Genomic DNA, 19,649 nt, shown 5'->3' with positions numbered 1-19,649 from the left:
TCCTGGACTGGCAAGTAGGGGCAAAATCTACCTGCCCCCTTCCGATATCCTGACATAAGTGAAACCCCCACATTGGTCCTCCACGCAAGGCTCAAAGGGGCTAAATCTCCTGCAAGAAGGCTTTTGGTGGAAGCTAGCTGGGGAGGTGAGGTGAGGTCTACCATCGAGGCTGAAAAGCATCGACGCCAGGTTGTCCCGCAACGTGTAAGAGTTTTGTGACCATCTCAACAAACTGTTGTGAATGCTGGAACCCTGGGACAGGGTGGCAGATGTCTTGAACAGCCACAGACGTTCTGGACAGGTTGTGGCACACCCGAGCAAGTTAAGCAGGTTCCGCTGAGTGAGATCAGGCACCAGGGATCAGCTTGTGCCCCTTAGGGCTAGTTAAAAGAAGAAGCAAAATAGGGTTGTTCAGGACCACGGACAGAGTCCAGCTAGGACAGGGAGCTGCTCCTCAAGAGACTTTCAGCCGCTGAGAGCCTATCCAGACTTCTCCCATGTATGCTGTGCTTCCTTCCCCCCCCAGCACCAAGTGCAACATATCATGGGCCTCTGCTCATTATGTGACTCCCGCTTCCTCTGGTAGGGGCTGAAAGAGAGGGGAGGGCTGAAACCATCGCATGGGGCCATGGAGAGGGAAGAAAAAGCCTTGTTTGTTCCTTGTGGAAACACAGGAGAGGGAGGGACACGACCATTTCTTGGAGAAGAGCCTTCCTTTTATGTATTCTAAATACAGTTACTTTTCCACCCCCACCACCCCTAAAGAAAGAGACATCATCCATACCTGCAGATTTTCAATACAGAACTGGTGCCCGTACATGTCGATGGCCGAGAGGAAGATGGACTCCACCTGGTTGTGACGCAGCTCGTAGGAGGGCAAGTGGGAAGCTATGAGGACCTAAGCAGACCAAACCACAGAAAAGGTACGCAGTAAAAACACTGGATGGCTGCCCTAAAGAGCAAGCGCGCTGCCCTTGGTTCTCTATGCTCTGCTCAGCGGCTGTCCTGCTGGACAATTCTAAAGCAGGGAAGCTCTCTCTCCACCTCAGTTTTCTCAGTGGTCAAACGGATTTTTCAATGTGAAGTCAATTTCTGGAGAGCAGAATTAGGGGAAGAAGGCGGCGTAGGTTTTCCCAAGTTCATTGATGAAGCCCTTGAGGACTAGAATGCTGTTTCTTTTACTTTTCTTTTAAAAGGAAGGTAAGAAGAGTCTCTATATGTTAAAAAAAACCCGCACTGCTTGCGTGAGAAAAGCTCCATCAGCAGAGGCTGACCTATGCGGCTCCTCCACCTTTTCTTCCCACACATGAACCTGGGAAGTCTAGTCCTCTAGGAAGCACCAGGATCGTGCCACAAAAACCAGGGGAGGATTTGCACAAGATCTGATCTATTGAGCGCCACCCACAACGCCCAGCCAGAGAAACAAAAGAAGACGGATCTAAACATGTTCCATCGGACGCTACAGGTCTGCACTAGAAATAACTCTGCAGACAGGGAGGGCTGTTAATTGGAAACTGGGAACGCCGACCGAAAGGCTTGCCATCAGAGCCAACCTTTCCAGCAAGTAAAAAAGGAAGGCAGGGGGGGGGGGAGGAAGAAACACAGCCACTTTCAATCCAGTGCTAAAGAAGAGAGCAATTTTCTGCAGCAAGGGTGCTCCCCCAAAACATTTAATGCAAACTAGAGGGACTCTGCAGGCTTACAAAGACGGCTCCCCAAACCAAGCTAAAAACTAGACGGCACGATCAAGATTTCTTAGGAGGAAGTCCTGCTATAAGTGGCAACATCTAATTCCATCTAAATACAAAACGCTTTCGGGATTCAACTCTGTAAAGCGTAACAGCTCCTAGGCACTCCTACATCACCTTCCTCGCGAAACAAAGCAGAATCCTTTTCTCTCTTATCCTTATTTTTAAAATTTATCTTGATCATACATTTTAAGGATGGGCAGAGGGTACTTAAGAGGTCCCATTTTCTTTTCAGTTAAATTTCCTCCTAGAAAGAACGTACAGCAGAAGTGGGAACTTCCACGGGGATTGGAAAAAGTGCCACAGGGTATATGTCATGGGGTTCCCCACCCCCCTCCACTGTCAGAATTCAGCAGGGACTTTGGTAATCATTGGTGACGTAGGAGAACAGCATCAAGCACCACAAGAACAACACAGGAACCTGTAGCAGAACAGGCGGGAGCACCTCCTTGCCTTTCTGCCAACCTCGGAAGTACAGAATGTATACAGCTTTGGTCACTTCCAGCCCTTACTCTTGCCCAAGGCAAAGAGTTCCCTCACTGGTCTAAAGAACAGGCCAAGCCACGGAGAGAGAGAGATCATGGCTCTGTGGCCGGCCAAATGCCCGTTCAAGCGACAATCCCCCGGCCTGGAGTGCGGTGTCTCCAGCCGAAGAAAAGAGCTAGGTGATGGGAAGGATGTCTCTCTGCCCGGGGCTGTGGGGAACCGCTGCCTCTCCAAGGAGACAGAACTGGGCGAGATATGGATTCACCTATTTTATTTAAAATATTTTACCCCGCCTTTCCCCTTCAAAAGGACCCAAGGCAGCTTACATCACTGAAAGATAATATTTAAAGCCGAAGACAAGGAGTATAAAAAAGGCAGCTTATATCGTTAAAAAAAAACATTAAACTCAAAAAACAATGAGCAGACAAATATTAAAAAGGAACAAGCAAATGCCACTCTGAGAAATGGGGGGGAAATAGTGCTAATATACCAGTCAAAGCAGTCATGCCTGACAATCCATCTAAAAATCACACTCAGGTAGCCAACCACGGAGGGAAAGCTTGCCTGAAGAGAAAGGTCTTGGCCTGCTTGCGAAAGGACAGCCGAGAGGGGGCCAGTTGACCTCCAGTGGGAGTGAGTTCCACAGTCTGGGAACACTAACGGAGAAGGCCCTCTCTGTTAGACAGACAAATAAGGGCACATTCTGCCCAATGTCTTAGTGGACACACTGAATGGCTCACCCCTCGAGTAAAGATAGCAGTGTGTAAAGGCAGGCCTTGTAGAAGTTGCTTTTTAAAAGACTCTTATTCTGAAAACCCCCTCTAATGCTCCAGGGAGAGTGGTGGGCAACGTGTGATCCTCCCAGTCTTGGTGATCTGCCACTTCCACCATCCTCTGTCAACACAGCCAAGGGTGGGGAGTTGAAAGGAGCTTGATTCAAGAGCATCAGGAGCGTGCGCTGCCCCCCAAAAAATGTCTCACCCCTGTCCTAAACTGGTTAGTGCTCTCTTTCAATTCTAGAACTCACTCCCATGGAAATTCAGGATGGCGCCACATCGGCTGAGCTACCAACGGGCACTTCCACCTCACTGTGCCACAGCACTTATTACCTCTGTGTGAGGCCAGGTCCCGCCAAGTCCCCTTTGACTTAGGGTGACCCTAACAGGGTTTTCAAGGTATGTGAAACGTTCAAAGAGTGTTTTACCATTACCGCCCTTCAGTGCATTTCATGGCTGAGCAGGGATTTGAACCCGGGTCTCCTAAATTTCAATCCAAGACAGTAGGAAGTATGCTAAGCCTTCATGTCTAAGGATCAGCTTTTTAAAACGGGCTTTTAGAGGATATTCTAGAATTGTTTGCAGAAGTTCTGTATATCTTTTAAAGGGACTAAACTTCTGTAAGTGTATTTGAAGATGCCGGCCACAGAGACTGGCGAAACGTTAGGAAGAACCACTTTCAGAACATGGCCAAGAAGCCCGAAAAACCCACAACAACCATTAGATCCCGGCCGTGAAAGCCTTCGCGAATATATTGTATTTGAATTCTTTTTTAATTACTTTATCGTAAATCACCTTGGAAGCCCTTATGGGCAGAAAAAAGATGAGCAAACCCTTTAAATTATTGCCACTACTATTACTATTCCTGTTACTACCACTGCCATTAGCATTAGCATTATTCACCACTTCCTTTACGTTACAGGGTGGCAAACAAATCCTGTGACTAGAAAAAAATAATAACTTTGGAAATTTTAATCTAAGGAAACTTCAACATCCTCTTTCTTCCTGCGGTTTGGAGAGAGTAGCAAAAATTTCCCCTTCAGGCCAAAGCTTTTGCGTCTCTTTGCTTTCACAGCCGACGGGCCATTTGGGACTATGGAGGGAAGGCCTGATTCCTTCCATTTACATTCCCGCTTTCTTGTTTTCTCTGGACGGCTTTGATATTTTATTCACCCCTCTGAAGACCGGAGCCGTGGTTTAAAATCTGAATGATAATAATAAAGGAGGTGTGTGTGGCGTGCAATGGAATAGTAATTCTGCCTGTTCAGACAGAAGGAAGCAAATGATACATTAGAGAAATAACGCAGGTGTAGAAGCAGGGAGACCGGACCCTTTTGAACAAGTATTTCTTTTTAATGCTACTTTCTGCGGAGCTTACTCCTAGGTAAACAAGCACGGAGAATCACAACCTCAGCTGAACGCCAATTCCAGCTGGGTTTCTTTTGGGGCGGGTTTGGCCATTTTCAGGAGGAATGGCTTCTAAGTCAGAGACACACCAGCGCTTGATTTGCCAATGGCAAAAGATATGCCTCGACCCTCAACAACTGCAAAAGAGAGAGAGAGAGAGCCTGAAGCTAGCCAGGAGGAAGCCAGGAGCCGAACGCCACGGCCACCAGGCCAACAGCAGCAGGATAAAGACATCCACAGGAGGGGCGCTGGTGTCCCCCGCATGCTGCTTGAGAGGTTGAGCAACTCTGAATGGTTCAAGGGCACATGGAGCAATTCGGTGGAAAACAAGAAAAGGTCACGGCGCAGCTTCAAACGGGCATTCATTTCCGACGCTCACGCACGGAAATTTTTAAAAAGGCAGAGAGGCCTAACCTCCACTACAAAAACAGCCAATCTCCTTGCAAGGAGATGCGAAGAATGGAAACTGGGAACACCCGGAGGAAGCAAAATGGGCGGGGGGGGGAGACAAGCTTCCAGGAGCGTAGCGTTATTGTGAGACAATTAGATCCCTTTCAGCCTCTCCTGTCCCACCCACCCACTATTTTAATTATACAGGCAAGCCGGGAGCAGCCGAAATGGGCTGAAGGAGAACCGCTCTCCAGGTAAGGCATCTAGTATTTAAATTGGAATCCAGGATGGATAACCTTGAGAGGGGAGGAGGGAAGAGCGAAAGGACACAAATGAAGGTTTCATTCCAGGTCGAAGGGGGTGGGGGGAAAGAATCATTTCCATCAGGCCTTGGGAAGCCACTAAGACACATCACTGCCTCCCCTTTATACACTGTGCTTCATTTGCCCCATTGAATGCTGGGCGATACATCTGGCTAAACTGCAAAGACTCTGGGCCCAAAGGGATCTTGACTGGCCATTCACCTACTCCAGTTGAACACAGCCATTGAGGTGCTGGTCAATTCAGGGCCAACAGAACATCGTCCTGGAGAAATAAGGGAAGGCACAGAAATTTGCTATATTTGCAAAAAAAAAACTCAAGAAGTAACAGCACTGCAATCCAGTTGCCTTTCCCCCCCCCCCCATCAAAGAGTTTGGTTGATACACTGCCCTGGACTGTTGCACTGGCTGACCCAGAAGGGGTGATGGGGTGAAAGCAAAGCGCTCGCAAGAAGGGCAACGGTGGGGGTCATGAGGTCTAGAGGGCAGCCGCTCATCATGAAAGTCTCCATACCCAAATCTCCCAGAAGGGACCAAAATACCTTGAGATCCATACAAATAAGACCAGAATGAGCTGCTTTTATTTACATCAACAGGGCAAAAAAAACCTGAAGGCTTAATGGGCCTTTCAAGACCAAGCCACCCCAAAATGCTTGCATTTCAAAGGAGAAGCTTATGATAATATACTCTACTACAGCCGGAGTGGTAGCCCTTAAGACTTCTCCACAATTCTCAGGGTTTGGGAGTCTCTTGTCAAGATCTGTGGGCGCCGGGGGGGGGTGTCGAAGGGTTTTGCAACAGCACAACTAGCTGTAGCAACACTTATTTTAACATGCCAATCTAAAGAAGATTTCACTCTTCGAATACGAAAAGAACTTTCCTTCTCAGCGCTTCCCCAAACACCCAATTTTTTCTGCTGGAAATATCAGGGAGGGGTAAGATACCCCCAAATTAACAATATATCTGGCTTCCCCCCCCCCTTCGACTGCAGAGACATCCTTGACTTCTTCAGCTCCAATGGCTTCAGGGCTTTCTAAGAGTTGGTGACTTCATGATGCCAAACTTAGTAACTTCCCCACAACTTCCTGCAGTTGATGGCATCCAGAACTTTACGGCTTCTCTTCCTGGAGCCGGCACAGGCTCATTATGACCAGGAGCCAATGAAAAACCTGATCCTCCTTGAAATTCTGTAATCCTCTTTTGGCAAAAAAAAGAAAACTTGGTTATAAGCCCAGGGCTTCTACTGCGATGTTTATTTGATAAACCTTTCCAATATGGGATGTCGTAGAGTTCACTCTGTTGCATCGTGAAGTGCTCTGGTTTCATTGTTTTATCAATTATTACTGATTTTATTAATTGCTTTTATTGACTGAATTGGTTTTTTTTTAATGGTCTTGTCCACCGAGGATGAAAGTAAAAATAAAGGGTAAACCCAAAGGCAGGGAAAAGGGGCATGTTGCTACCATACAGATGGTGTTTTCTGCCTTTTAAGGTTTGTTTGCAAAAAAAAAAAAAAAAAAAAGAATTGGGAGAATAAAAATGTAGCAAACACTTTTTGAAAGGCTACGAATAAAAGGTGGAAGGAGGAGGCACTGCTGCCAGCCAATTCTGCTGGGGCTACAGTATTGAAGACAACCAAAGAGAAGTTCCGTCCTAGACTGTCTGGAGGAGCCACAATTTGTAGACAGCTCCCCCACATGGCGAACCACTCAACTGCAGGCAGCGGCTTCTCCACAAAGGATACTCACACCGGGGACTGATTCTGTCCGCCCCTACCAACCACTGAATCGGCCAGGGCAAAAATAGGGTTGTTCAAATAGGAAAAATTCAAGCTCATTATGGCTCTTCGTTTCCCACCTCAAAATTTGTGGTGACTCACGTCTGGACTGAGAGAGGCTATCATCCTTTCCCTCCCCTCACCAGGAAATCAGTAGATACTGCATGTACAATGTGACTTTCCTGAAAGTTACACCTTTTTTGTCTCCCACTAGCTGAAGTAGGTCTATATGCCTTTGTTTAATGCGCCCAGTTTTCATGCAAAGCTTTTGGGGTGCATATCAGGTCTCAAACTTGGGGCGCAGCCCTTCCAATCTAAGTTTGGATCTCTGTTCAGTTCAGGGACGTTCAGACTAAGCAAGTTCCAGCCAAAACCAAATGAAACACATTTCTGCCCCTACTCATAGGCAGGAAGGCGAATATAGAGCGCTTCTATTCCAACTGAATAGAAAGAGCAACAAGGATTCCTGAGCTGTTTTATCTGCCTGTATCCATTCTGGATTATTCCCCGATCTTGCCTCCTTCAGTCTTGACCCTAAAGGCTTGCTCTTTTTTGCCTCGTCTCCTGGTTTGTCCTCAAGCCCTGCCTTACTCTTTGGTCTTGACTACTGCCTTGCTGGACAGCTCTCGGTTCCCAGTTCGCTCCCCTGAGACCATTGCACATACTTAGTCTTGCTATGGACTTCTGGGCGCCAAACTAGCTGAATGAATCCCACACCACGGAAGGAAATTGATATGTCCTATCCTTGACGATTTAAACGAGAAGGTGCAAGAATGGGCATGTTATCATTCACGCAGAGAGAGATGGAAGAAAACGGGAGCATTACTGCGATCCGACTGTGACATCAAGAGAAATTTCAATATTTGCTCTCTAGAAAGTATGTTTCTTTTACCTGTCGGGCTCGCAATGCCACCTTGGCATTCGTGGTCTTACTGAGCTGGGTCAGTTCCGTCAGAATATTAATGAGCTCATCCGTCAAGGTCGGATCCCGGCCACACAGCTGGTCCTGGGGGGTGGGGGAGAAATCCACAAGAAAAAGGCAGATTTTCAAATATTTAGCCTGAGACCAAACCAAAATTAATCAGGCAAGTTTCTAAAATCAGAGTACAAGGAGGTGGGGAATGTACTGGTGGTCTTTGGCTGTTCTTAAACTACAAACTGAAGGCTGGTTTTTCCGGGATGCCCAGTGCGGAACTGAACTGCCAACCTCTGGCCAGATACTTACGCCACTGAGCTCTCCAGCCAGCTATGAACATCTAAACAAACAAACAAAGCAAGAAATACTGAAGAGAACAAATTAAAGGTAGGGAACGGGGCAATAGGCCCACGTTATGTTTCAATTGACACTTAAATCATGGACGGACCGACCCACTGATACCGTGGGGCTCCTACTGGCTGGCTTGCTAGCTTCTTTCATTCAACGGCACCTTTTCTCCATCAAACTCAAATGTGTTGCAGAGATGCCACTCCTCCTTCCTTTAAACCCACCACTGCCCCGTGGGGCGAGTCAAGCTGAGTGTGGACCAGCCGCAAGCCACCCAAACAGCTTCACGGTTGAATGGGGATTTGGGATTGGAACCCAAGTCTTCCGAGTCCTAGTCCAGGACTTGTGTATAGCAGACTCTCTGTGGACCTGGCCCCATCCGCCCGTTCATGGAAGGAGCAACTGCACCCCCTCTCGCTTTTAAAGGCACTCCAGTTACACACAGAGGAACTCCTGCAAGAAGAGGGTGGGGAACGGAGCAGGAGAGGAGAAGAAATCACCGAACCACAACAGAAAAACAAAGCTGCACGGGGCGGGGTGGGGGGGGAAACGGCGTTCCATCGGCTCCGGGCTGCCCCTGACTGGCAAAGGCGGCCGGCAAAGCCTCCAACGGGTTCTTTTTGACAAGGCCTGACGCCTCTCCGGCACCCCCATGTAATTACACACTTGAGTGACTGGACTCTGAAGAAAATTGAAGGCCTGAGCTGCGAACAGCTGCCATTTTCTCTCTCCATCATGCCGGCATGATTACTTGAGAAATGAACAGCCCCGGCTCAAAGCTACTCCAGAATTCTCAGAGGAAATATGGCGCCGTGTTCAAATAATGAGATTCTTAAGGCAAGCGTTACTTACAATCACACCGCAAAAAGAAAAAGAAAGGAAGGAAAGGCAGGAGGAGAAATGGGGGGGTGGGGAGAGGGAGAAAATGCAAGGTCCTTATACCAGACAAATCAGTATTTAAGGGAGCTGATAGTGGTTTGGGTAGCCACACGCGTTGAGTTAGCCACTCTTTGTCAGCTTTTCTTGGAGAGAAGAGAAAAAAGGCGAGGTTTCGTTTTTTAACTTTCGGTTTTGACAGGCATCCACCATGTCTTTAGCAAGGAGAGAAGGAAAAGAGGAGGGCCAGCAGTTTGGGAAGCCCAACTCCATTAATTAGCACCTTCCAAATCCAACACAGACAATGATGGATGCCGTCAATCCAGATGCTAACTCTCCCGTGCACCCTACAAAAAGGCATTTTTCTTTGCCCGTGAGTTATTTTAAGTAAGTCAAATGTCTGAATTCTTGTCTTAAATTAGTCAAAGAAATGCCGCTAGAGAAGAAGGGGGGAAAGTTAGGGGCATCACCATTTTTTAAAAACTATTTTGAAGAGTGAAGAAAATAATCAGTGATCGCTATAAGACTGTTATAACAAAGAGACCCATGCCAAAGCTTCAAGTTGGGGCGTTATTAGAGATGTAACAATTTCTACAGCATGCTGCTCCGAGGCTTTTGTGTGGATACCAAATGGCATTTTTTTTTTAAAACAGAGCAAATTATGTTATATTTTCCACTCTGTCATTTGGAGTCATCCTGCATTTATCTTGGAGTAATGGACTGCAGGAATGTGAATTTGGTAAGGAGAATCTCTCTCTCTCTCTCTCAGCAAGGGGGAAAGAGAAAGAATGCCCACCACACACACAAACACATGCATATATATATATACACAGAGAGAGAGATTATCTCTCCCAGATTCTCCCAAAGCACAGTTCTTAACACTTCTGAGAAATGCACCACTGGAAATGTCATTTATTACAACTTTTCGGTCAAAGACAAACCAGCAAAAACTCAGAACATCTCACCCAACTGTGCCCTACAGATCAAGCCACACAATCAAGACCAGTCGTCTTCAACCTTTTCAGATCCAAGACAGTGTTTCTGCTGCCGCTTCTTAACCATATGTTTGCGTGCTGGGGGTGTGGCTGTTGCAACTCTATTGAGCTCAGGCTGAAAATCAAGAGCCTCGCCTGCTCCAGTGGGGTGGCCTCCAAGCCCAAATTCCTACTGCATTTACAAAGCTTGTAAAGGCAACACTTTTCCGTTCCTCTGGCTTCCCATTGTGTGCCTGACTACACAATCACTTGTGTGATCGGGGAAGGCCAAGCACACAGCCGCCCAGGAAACAAATCACACTGCTTGGATAGCTGTCGTCCTACAGTTACACAGGACAATTGGATTTGGGATGGATTTTTTTTTTTTGGACAATAATGTTCAAAATTCCTGACCAATCACACTTCCTTCTGGATCTGATGGTAGTTAAAAGTCCGGAAGAAATGAGTGCTCCAGGTGGGCAAGGCTGTAGTATGGATCTCAATTCATCCCTTGGAAACCATTTACCTAAACCAGCGATTTCCAAGCTTTGGGGATAAAGGTGCTGTTGACCCAGCAACACCAGGATTGCCCACTGTGGGTGAGGCTGGTTGAGGCATCTGGCAGATCCCAATAACATGTGGGAGGAAGGCCAAGTTTGGAACAGAAGGACTGCACCCCCATCGTGACTCGTACAGAGAGCAAGGGCAATAAAGCCCCTCAAGAGCAAATAAGTCAAGTATAAGGAAAGAACAGCCATCAGAATTCGAAGTCATTATGCTCCATATCCCAGTAAGAAATTGGCTAGGAACATGAAAACTCAGCATATGCTATATATAAACATTGCAACCGTCTTTCCTCTGCATTGGGTTTAAGCCTGTCATCTGAATCTGGGATATACAATGCATGTGGTCAAACTGATTAAACGAATTTGAGAAGACAGTCAGATTTGTAGACAACTGGATTGTCTATTTGTGTCATAGTATGAGACCTTGTGCAGCCTTCGGACCTAAAGCCTGAAATCCTGTTTGTTTGGGGGCAATGTTACACCTGCAGAACGACAGGTTGCTCCCCTGTAATTGTAGTTCTTCGAGTGGATCTCTGTGATCCACGCCCTGGGTGTGATTCATTCACAGAGGCCACAAAGAAGAACTATGCCAGGCATTACGGCCCAACCAACGAAGACTCTGCAATTCAATTGGCGCCACGGGTCATGCAGATGCCTAGGGGTGGCCGATCTCACTTTACAAAATGGTCGGGCCGGTCCTGAACCCCGACTGAGCACTGACAGCCCCTGAAAAGCTGGTGCAAGTTAGCCTACTCTTTATACACCCTACGAAGGCAAAATTCTGGAACCTCGCCTCGAATCTTGTGAATTCCAGATGGGTTCAACTGAGAATGTCTGAAAACATTTTTAGAACGAGGAAACCTATCAAGCGCCTCCAAGAGCACGACTTACAATAAGCATGGTCACCAGAAGGTTCTTCTTGGTCACTTGGGCATGGGAGAAGATGTAGTTGAGGACTGTGTTCATGTCGCTCTTGTTTTCTTCCCGAAGGGCAAAGACACACTTATCGTAGTGACCTGGAGGCAGAAAGCAAACCAGAAGGTACGGGTTGAGCCCCAATCAGAGATGTTTTCTTATTTGAAGCCTCCTTATCAGACCACTTATTTGTCCATTTATACTTCCATGAGATGCCGTGGGACAGTCCTGCCCGCACCATCGGGGCCATTTTCTCGGCTCCCAACACTTTTAAGGAACACTTGGAATAGTCTAGCTTACGATGCTTCCCCTCCAACACTGATCACGGGGAAGAAAACAGGTCTCCCACTCCCTCTTTCATTTTTTTTATTTTTGGCAAGGCAGAACATGGGTTCCTCAGGCCAACTGAAGTTGCCCACCTCTGATTTTGAGCAACGGCAATGGTCTAGAGGGCTTGGCAACCACCAGAGGTTTACCGGCACACAAATACCTATGGAAAATGTGCCTTGAGAGTTTGGGGGAAAAAAGAGAGAGAGAGAGAGCTACCTTATCTACCACCTTAACCTGGCACCTGGGCCATCACAGCTCCTTAAAGAGTGCCAGACGGCAGGCAAGTTTTTCCATTACAAGGTCATCTGTTGCTCTGAAATGGAGTGGAAATTAATCTCCCAATTCTCCCCCCCAAAAAAAGGAAAAAAGGGAAGGTATCACAAGGTAGAGGAGAAAGAGACAATATTTTCTACAAATTGAGAATTTTAAGCTGTGTGGCATATTACTGCCATCCAGTGGTCAACAGTAGCACCTGAAAATGCAGATGTGTGTTTAGTCGTTTAGTCGTGTCCGACTCTTCGTGACCCCATGGACCAGAGCACGCCAGGCCCTCCTGTCTTCTACTGCCTCCCGGAGTTGTGTCAGGTTCATGTTGGTTGCTTCGCAGACACTGTCCAGCCATCTCATCCTTGGTCGTCCCCTTCTCCTCTTGCCATCACACCTTCCTAACATCAAGGTCTTTTCCAAGGACTCTTTTCTTCTCATGAGATGGCCAAAGTACTGGAGCCTCAGCTTCAGGATCTGTCCTTCAAGTGAGCATTCAGGGTTGATTTCCTTTAGAACTGATAGGTTTGTTCTCCTTGCAGTCCAGGGGATTCTCAAGAGCCTCCTCCAGCACCACAATTCAAAGGCATCAATTCTTCGGCGGTCTGCTTTCTTTATGGTCCAGCTCTCACTTCCATACATCACGACAGGAAAAACCATAGCTTTGACTATTCGGACTTTTGTTGGCAAGGTGATGTCTCTGCTTTTCAAGATGCTGTCAAGATTTGTCATCGCTTTCCTCCCAAGAAGAAGGCGCCTTTTAATTTCAGGGCTGCTGTCTCCATCTGAAGTAATCATGGAGCCCAGGAAGATAAAATTTGACACTGCCTCCATATCTTCCCCTTCTATTTCCCAGGAGGTGATGGGACCAGTGGCCATGATCTTAGTTTTTTTGATGTTGAGTTTCAGACCGTTTTTTGCACTCTCCTCTTTCACTCTCATTACAAGGTTCTTTAATTCCTCCTCACTTTCTGCCATCAGAGTGGTATCATCTGCATATCGGAGGTTGTTGATATTTCTTCCGGCAATCTTAATTCCGGCTTGGGTTTCTTCCAGTCCAGCCTTCCGCATGATGTATTCTGCATATAAGTTAAATAAGCTGGGGGACAATATACAGCCTTGCCGTACTCCTTTCCCAATTTTGAACCACTCAGTTGTTCCATGACCAGTTCTAACTGTTGCTTCCTGTCCCACATATAGGTTTCTCAGGAGACAGATAAGGTGGTCAGGCACTCCCATTTCTTTAAGAACTTGCCATAGTTTGCTGTGGTCCACACAGTCAAAGGCTTTCGCATAGTCAATGAAGCAGAAGTAGATATTTTTCTGGAACTCTCTGGCTTTCTCCATAATCCAGCGCAAGTTAGCAATTTGGTCTCGAGTTCCTCTGCCTCTTCGGAATCCAGCTTGTACTTCTGGGAGTTCTCGGTCCACATACTGCTGAAGCCTACCTTGGAGGATTTTGAGCATAACCTTGCTAGCGTGCGAAATGAGTGCAATTGTACGGTAGCTGGAGCATTCTTTGGCACTGCCTTTCTTTGGGATTGGGATGTAGACTGATCTTTTCCAATCCTCTGGCCACTGTTGAGTTTTCCAAACTTGCTGGCATATTGAATGTAGCACCTTAACAGCATCATCTTTCAAGATTTTAAATAGTTCAACTGGAATGCCATCACCTCCACTGGCCTTGTTGTTAGCCAGGCTTTCTAAGGCCCACTTGACTTCGCTCTCCAGGATGTCTGGCTCAAGGTCAGCAACTACATTGTCTGGGTTGTCCGGGATATCCAAATCTTTCTGATATAATTCCTCTGTGTATTCTTGCCACCTCTTCTTGACGTCTTCTGCTTCTGTTAGGTCCCTCCCATTTTTGTCTTTTATCATGTTCATCTTTGCGCAAAATGTTCCTCTAATATGTCCAATTTTCCTGAACAGATCTCTGGTCTTTCCTTTTCTGTTATCTTCCTCTATTTCTTTGCATTGTTCATTTAAGAAGGCCCTCTTGTCTCTCCTTGCTATTTTTTGGAAGTCTGAATTCAAGTTTCTGTAACTTTCCCTATCTCCCTTGCATTTTGCTTCCCTTCTCCTCTCTGCTATTTCTAAGGCCTCGTTGGACAGCCACTTTGCTTTCTTGCATTTCCTTTTCTTTGGGATGGTTTTCGTTGCTGCCTCCTGGACAATGTTACGAGCCTCTATCCAAAGTTCTTCAGGCACTCTGTCCACCAAATCTAGTTCCTTAAATCTGTTCTTTACTTCCACTGTGTATTCATAAGGGATTTGGTTTAGATTATACCTGAGTGGCCCAGTGATTTTTCCTAATCTCTTCAGTCTAAGCTTGAATTTTGCTATGAGAAGCTGATGATCAGAACCGCAGTCAGCTCCAGGTCTTGTTTTTGCTGACTGTATAGAGCTTCTCCATCTTTGGCTGCAGAGAATATAATCAATCTGATTTCGATATTGCCCATCTGGTGATTTCCATGTATAGAGTCGCCTCTTGTGTTGTTGGAAAAGAGTGTTTGTGATGACCAGCTTATTCTCTTGACAAAACTCTATTAGCCTTTGTCCTGCTTCGTTCTGAACTCCAAGGCCAAACTTCCCTGTTGTTCCTTTTATCTCTTGGCTCCCTACTTTAGCATTCCAGTCCCCTAGAATGAGAAGAACATCTTTCTTTGGTGTCAGTTCTATAAGGTGTTGTAAATCTTCATAGAATTGTTCAATTTCAGTCTCCTCAGCAATGCTGGTTGGTGCATAAACTTGGATTATTGTGATGTTGAATGGTCTGCCTTGGATTCGTATTGACATCATTCTATCATTTTTGAGATTGTATCCCATTACAGCTTTTCCCACTCTTTTGTTGACTATGAGGGCTACTCCATTCCTTCTACGGGATTCTTGCCCACAATAGTAGGTATGATAATCATCTGAGCTGAATTCGCCCATTCCTGTCCATTTTAGTTCACTGATGCCCAGGATGTCGATGTTTATTCTTGCCATCTCCTGTTTGACCACCTCCAGCTTCCCAAGGTTCATAGATCTTACATTCCAGGTTCCTATGCAGTATTTTTCTTTGCAGCATTGGATTTTCCTTTCACTTCCAGGCACGTCCACAGCTGAGCGTCCTTTCGGCTTTGGCCCAACCACTTCATTAGCTCTGGAGCTACTTGTACTTGTCCTCCGCTCTTCCTCAGTAGCATGTTGGACGCCTTCCGACCTGAGGGGCCCATCTTCCAGCATCATATCTTTTAGCCTTTTGTTTCTGATCATGGGGCGTTCTTGGCAAAGATACTGGAGTGGCTTGCCATTTCCTACTCCAGGTGGATTGCGTTTAGTCGGAACTCTCCACTATGTCCTGTCCGTCTTGGGTGTCCCTGCACGGCATAGCCCATAGTTTCTCTGAGTTACTCAAGCCCCTTCGCCACGACAAGGCAGCAATCCATGAAGGAGGAAAATGCAGATAGGGAGGCCAAAAAAAAAAAAAGGATTTTCCACAAATAGTTTTTGCCCAATCTTTAACAAACAAACAATGCTTTTGCAAACACAGGGACAATGCCCTTCGCCCAGTGCCCATTAACTGCACGGCTTATTTTTTTTAGTTTTAACATCCCGAAACATGAAGGCATTTAGGGAGAGACCACGCCTGGCTTTGTGTGTACAAAATCTCAGATTCTAGTCTAAACTGAACTCAGGTATTTATTTATTTATTTATTTATTGGACTTATATACCGCCCCATAGCGCTACAAGCACTCTCCGGGCGGTTTACAATTTTAATTATAAAGGCTACACATTGCCCCCCCAGCAAGCTGGGTACTCATTTTACCGACCTCGGAAGGATGGAAGGCTGAGTCAACCTTGAGCCGGCTACCTGGGATTTGAACCCCAGGTCGTGAGCACAGTTTTAGCTGTAGTACAGCGTTTTAACCACTGCGCCACGAGGCTCTTAATGGCCAGCAGATGGTCTTTGGCTCCTTCTGGGTGTAGGCACGATGGTCTGGTGCGGTCCCAGGAGCAGCTCCGGCCTGTAAGCTCTCTCTCCCCCTAGGCCAGGTGGTTGATGTTGAGAGGGGGTGAGGCAGCCAGGAGCAGCAGGCTGCAAGGCCTGTAACCACGGAGGGAGATCCAGTAGGGGCCCAACCACAGACTCACTGCCTCTCACACAGTGAGCTATGGCCGGCAGATGATCTTTGGCTCCTTCTGGGTGTAGGCACGATGGTCTGGTGCGGTCCCAGGGGCAGCTCCGGCCTGTAAGCTCTCTCTCCCCCTAGGCCAGGTGGTTGATGTTGAGAGGGGGTGAGGCTAGAGGAAGAGAGACGAACTCTACCTAAGGCATTGCTGCCAAATCATCAAAGACTTGACATTGCAGCTTTACCAGTTCTACCTTGTTCAAAGCACACTTGCTATTGCATTCAAACTCCCTGTGTTCCCCATGGATCTGACAAACGCTGGTAGGGACCAGCGCTGAGACAGCTAAACCATCCCACTTGAAATGCAAACTTTCAATACACTTTGCAAAGGGCAAAAGAGTGAGTTATGCACTGGCATAAAAGCTGCTCTCGGCGGTTCAATTTCGTACTGCAAGCGCCTCGGCCCATGCAAGAAGGGAACACTCAAGCTGCACTGATTTCTCACACTTCTCCACCAAGATCTGTCCGCTTCCTAGCCTGAAATTCACGCCCTGATGTCGTACGGGACCCACCGTGTTGGAACTGAGTTTCCACTTTCAAGTACTGTCGAAGCAAATCCATCACCACGGCTTTCGTGTGCCCTCGGATGCCGCTCCGGTACCTGCAGGAACACCACAAGTGAGACGAGTGAAACTGCTAATGGTCAGATGCTTCTACTGTAATGCGTACAGCCCAGTTCTTCGTTTTTTAGATTCCTCACCCACCCAACCACCTCAATCCTACTGACATCTACACAGTTTTCTTGCACCCGCATCGATCAGAATGACCGCTCTATAGGCAAGACTGATTTCTTGGGATCCAACATTTCTCCATCCCACCTGTGTGTTGAGATCCACTGTTTCTTCTTACCATCATGTAACAACATGCAGACCATGAGCCCTTACAATAAGGGTCTTCTCTGTGGTGGCACCCTTGGAATTTCACGTCTCTAGAGCAAGGGGTTCCAAACTTTGGGTCCGCAGACATTCTTGGCCTGCAACTCCCAGAATTCCCGGCCAGCACAGCTGGTGGTGAAGGCTTCTGAGAATTATAGTCTGGGGACTCAAGGTTGGGAACCCCTTGTTCAATCTAGAGGATACATTGGTATCCAACTTTGTCCAATTTTGTCACCAGGTGAAAATAACTCTTTTCCAACAGACCACTGATCAGACTGCTGGATCTATGCATTGGAGCATAACCATTCGAGGTAGAGTGTGGAAAGTTACTTCTAAGATGGAAGAACACTCGTGGTAGGTTGAAGTCATCTCTAACCGACCAGTGCTAGGATGATGCCCAGAGCACCATCCTTCCATTGCTCAATGATAAGACAGTTTCAGCATACCATTCTATGCCTCTGTTTAGAAAGTAACTTTCCAAATTCTGGAATTGTTCTCTCTCTCTGGTACTCTGACATTAATTGATTCACAAATTTTCATCTGTTTTTCTACTGGCGTATACTTTATCCCGGATTCCAACTGTGATGTAGCGGACTCTGAAGAACAAGGTTCGAATACCGGCTGAGCCATGGAAATGGACTGGGAGAGTGGCACAGGTAAAACCACAAATACCTCACTTACGTTGAAAGCCCTGTTAGGGTCACTGTAAACTGGTTCTGACTTGATGGCACAGCACATGTGTGCGCGCGCATGCACACACACACAGAGAGAGAGAGAGAGAGAGAGAGAGAGAGAGAGTGTGTGTGTCACCCATTCCAGGATCATTTCATGATGAACAGAAGGATGTTAAAAATAAATACGGGACTCTACAGCAAACATTTGGATTTCGTTTGCATGGTGACTTAATTAGGGACAAATCCTAAAACAAAATGCTAGGCTTCTGACCGGGTTTTGCCCATTTAATCCTTTGCTCCATCCTCCCCACCGACACAACACACTGCATTTCCAAGACTAGACTCACCTCTGTACTAGCTGCACAATACTCTGCGTGTTCATAAAGAAGACCTCACGCTCCGATTTGCGGTTCAAGGTGGCTGCATGACTGTCCAGGATGTTAGCGATCTTCACGGAGGGGAAGGGAAAAGCAAGAAAAAGAGTTTGAACCAAAAAAGTCTGATTGTGTGCAAAAACAAAAACAGGATGATATTTTTACACACAAAGCTTTCTCTTTGGGGAAAAATACAATGTTTTTAATGCAAAATGAATGAAAAAAATTCCCACCCAAAACATGGTGTGTTCCCCCCCCGCCCCAAATACTACTGCTGACAAAAAGTAGTAGATTTTTTTTCTCTCTTGTATAAGAGTAAAAACTCTTTCAGCAGAGTTGCCCTTTTTTTCAATGGGGGGGGTGTTCTTGTCGTGTCAAGTTATCCCTTTTTTTTCAAAGCAAGGGCAAAATCTATTGTGAGGCTTTGCTTCATTCTTAAGAATGTAAGAATTCACAATTTGGCACCACATCCCACACTCCAATTTTAAAGTCTGTGTTTCTAGAAAAAACAGGTTCTCCTCCATGGGCTGGAGGATGTGGGAGGACCAGGGCCACCCCCCTGATGTCACTGGGTCACCCAGCAAACAGTCTGGTATATGACATCCAGGAAACATCCATCCCTTCCCCTATCCCTTCTTCCCACTTTGCTGATGAAAGCCTCTTCAGCTCTTTCCCACAGGAATCACATTTCCAGGCTGTGGATGTTTCTTTCTAGTACCAGCTAACATGGAAGATAACAGGAGCAGATGAGAACGGAAGTCTAGAACATCTGGAGAGCCCCCAGTGGAAGACAGACGCTCTATTTTGCAGCGGTCCCCAAGCTTGGGTCCCCAGATATTCTTGGGACTATAACTCCCAGGAAGCCTGGCCTGGGGAGGTTTCTGGGAGTTCTAGTCCAAGAATACCCTTGGGGGCACAAAGTTGGGAAACGATGCTCTGTTGCGAGGCAAAATCAGTTTCCATTTAAGGACCTTTGGCCTGCCTAATTGCACATAAGTTGTTCCATGGGGAGATGTTCCATACCTGCTGGCTGGGAAACTGGCAGAGGACGGAAGTGATGTTGCTGGCATACTGGGCCATCTCCTTCTTGATGGATTTTTCCACGTTGGGGGGGATCCTCCCTGAAACACTGGTCATGATGTCCTGGAGTTCCAGCAGGGGTAAGGAGGGATCTCGGAGGGTCTTCATCAGCCGTTCCACCCAGTCCTTCACCTGGGTTAACCGAGAAAGGGAAGTAGGCAGTTTATTTTGCTTCCTAAAAATTGCGGGGAAGGTGGCATTTGAATTCCTAAGACCTGATTCACACCACAAATTTAAACATTGACTCCAACAGGACAAGACTTGATCATCTCCCTGGAAGGGAGCAGCATTTTTCGTGTTTGCTGGCAGCCTGAGTGCCATGCTCCCAAGGAGGGTGTGGCTAAAGGAAGGAATTCCCTTTTTTCCCCCCATTTTTC

The 19,649-nt window shown here is 46.8% G+C and overlaps 1 protein-coding gene across 8 annotated transcripts in view; it reads right to left on the bottom strand.

Moving 5' to 3' along the window:
• ACACA (acetyl-CoA carboxylase alpha) overlaps positions 1–19,649 on the bottom strand; it is a 179,953-nt gene that overhangs the window by 103,666 nt on the left and 56,638 nt on the right. For all 8 annotated transcript variants that reach the window (XM_072978512.2, XM_020786841.3, XM_020786845.3 and 5 more), the window contains 6 exons: positions 19,216–19,404; positions 18,166–18,266; positions 16,782–16,870; positions 11,476–11,600; positions 7,797–7,910; positions 785–898 (listed from right to left, as the gene is read on the bottom strand). In XM_072978512.2, coding sequence (XP_072834613.2) covers positions 785–898; positions 7,797–7,910; positions 11,476–11,600; positions 16,782–16,870; positions 18,166–18,266; positions 19,216–19,404 — 732 coding nt within the window. The remainder of the gene's footprint in view (positions 1–784; positions 899–7,796; positions 7,911–11,475; positions 11,601–16,781; positions 16,871–18,165; positions 18,267–19,215; positions 19,405–19,649) is intronic.

The sequence above is a fragment of the Pogona vitticeps genome, chromosome 7 (genome assembly GCF_051106095.1).
Source record: "Pogona vitticeps strain Pit_001003342236 chromosome 7, PviZW2.1, whole genome shotgun sequence".
Classification (NCBI taxonomy): Eukaryota; Metazoa; Chordata; class Lepidosauria; order Squamata; family Agamidae; genus Pogona; species Pogona vitticeps.
This window is presented reverse-complemented; position numbering and strand designations above follow the sequence as displayed.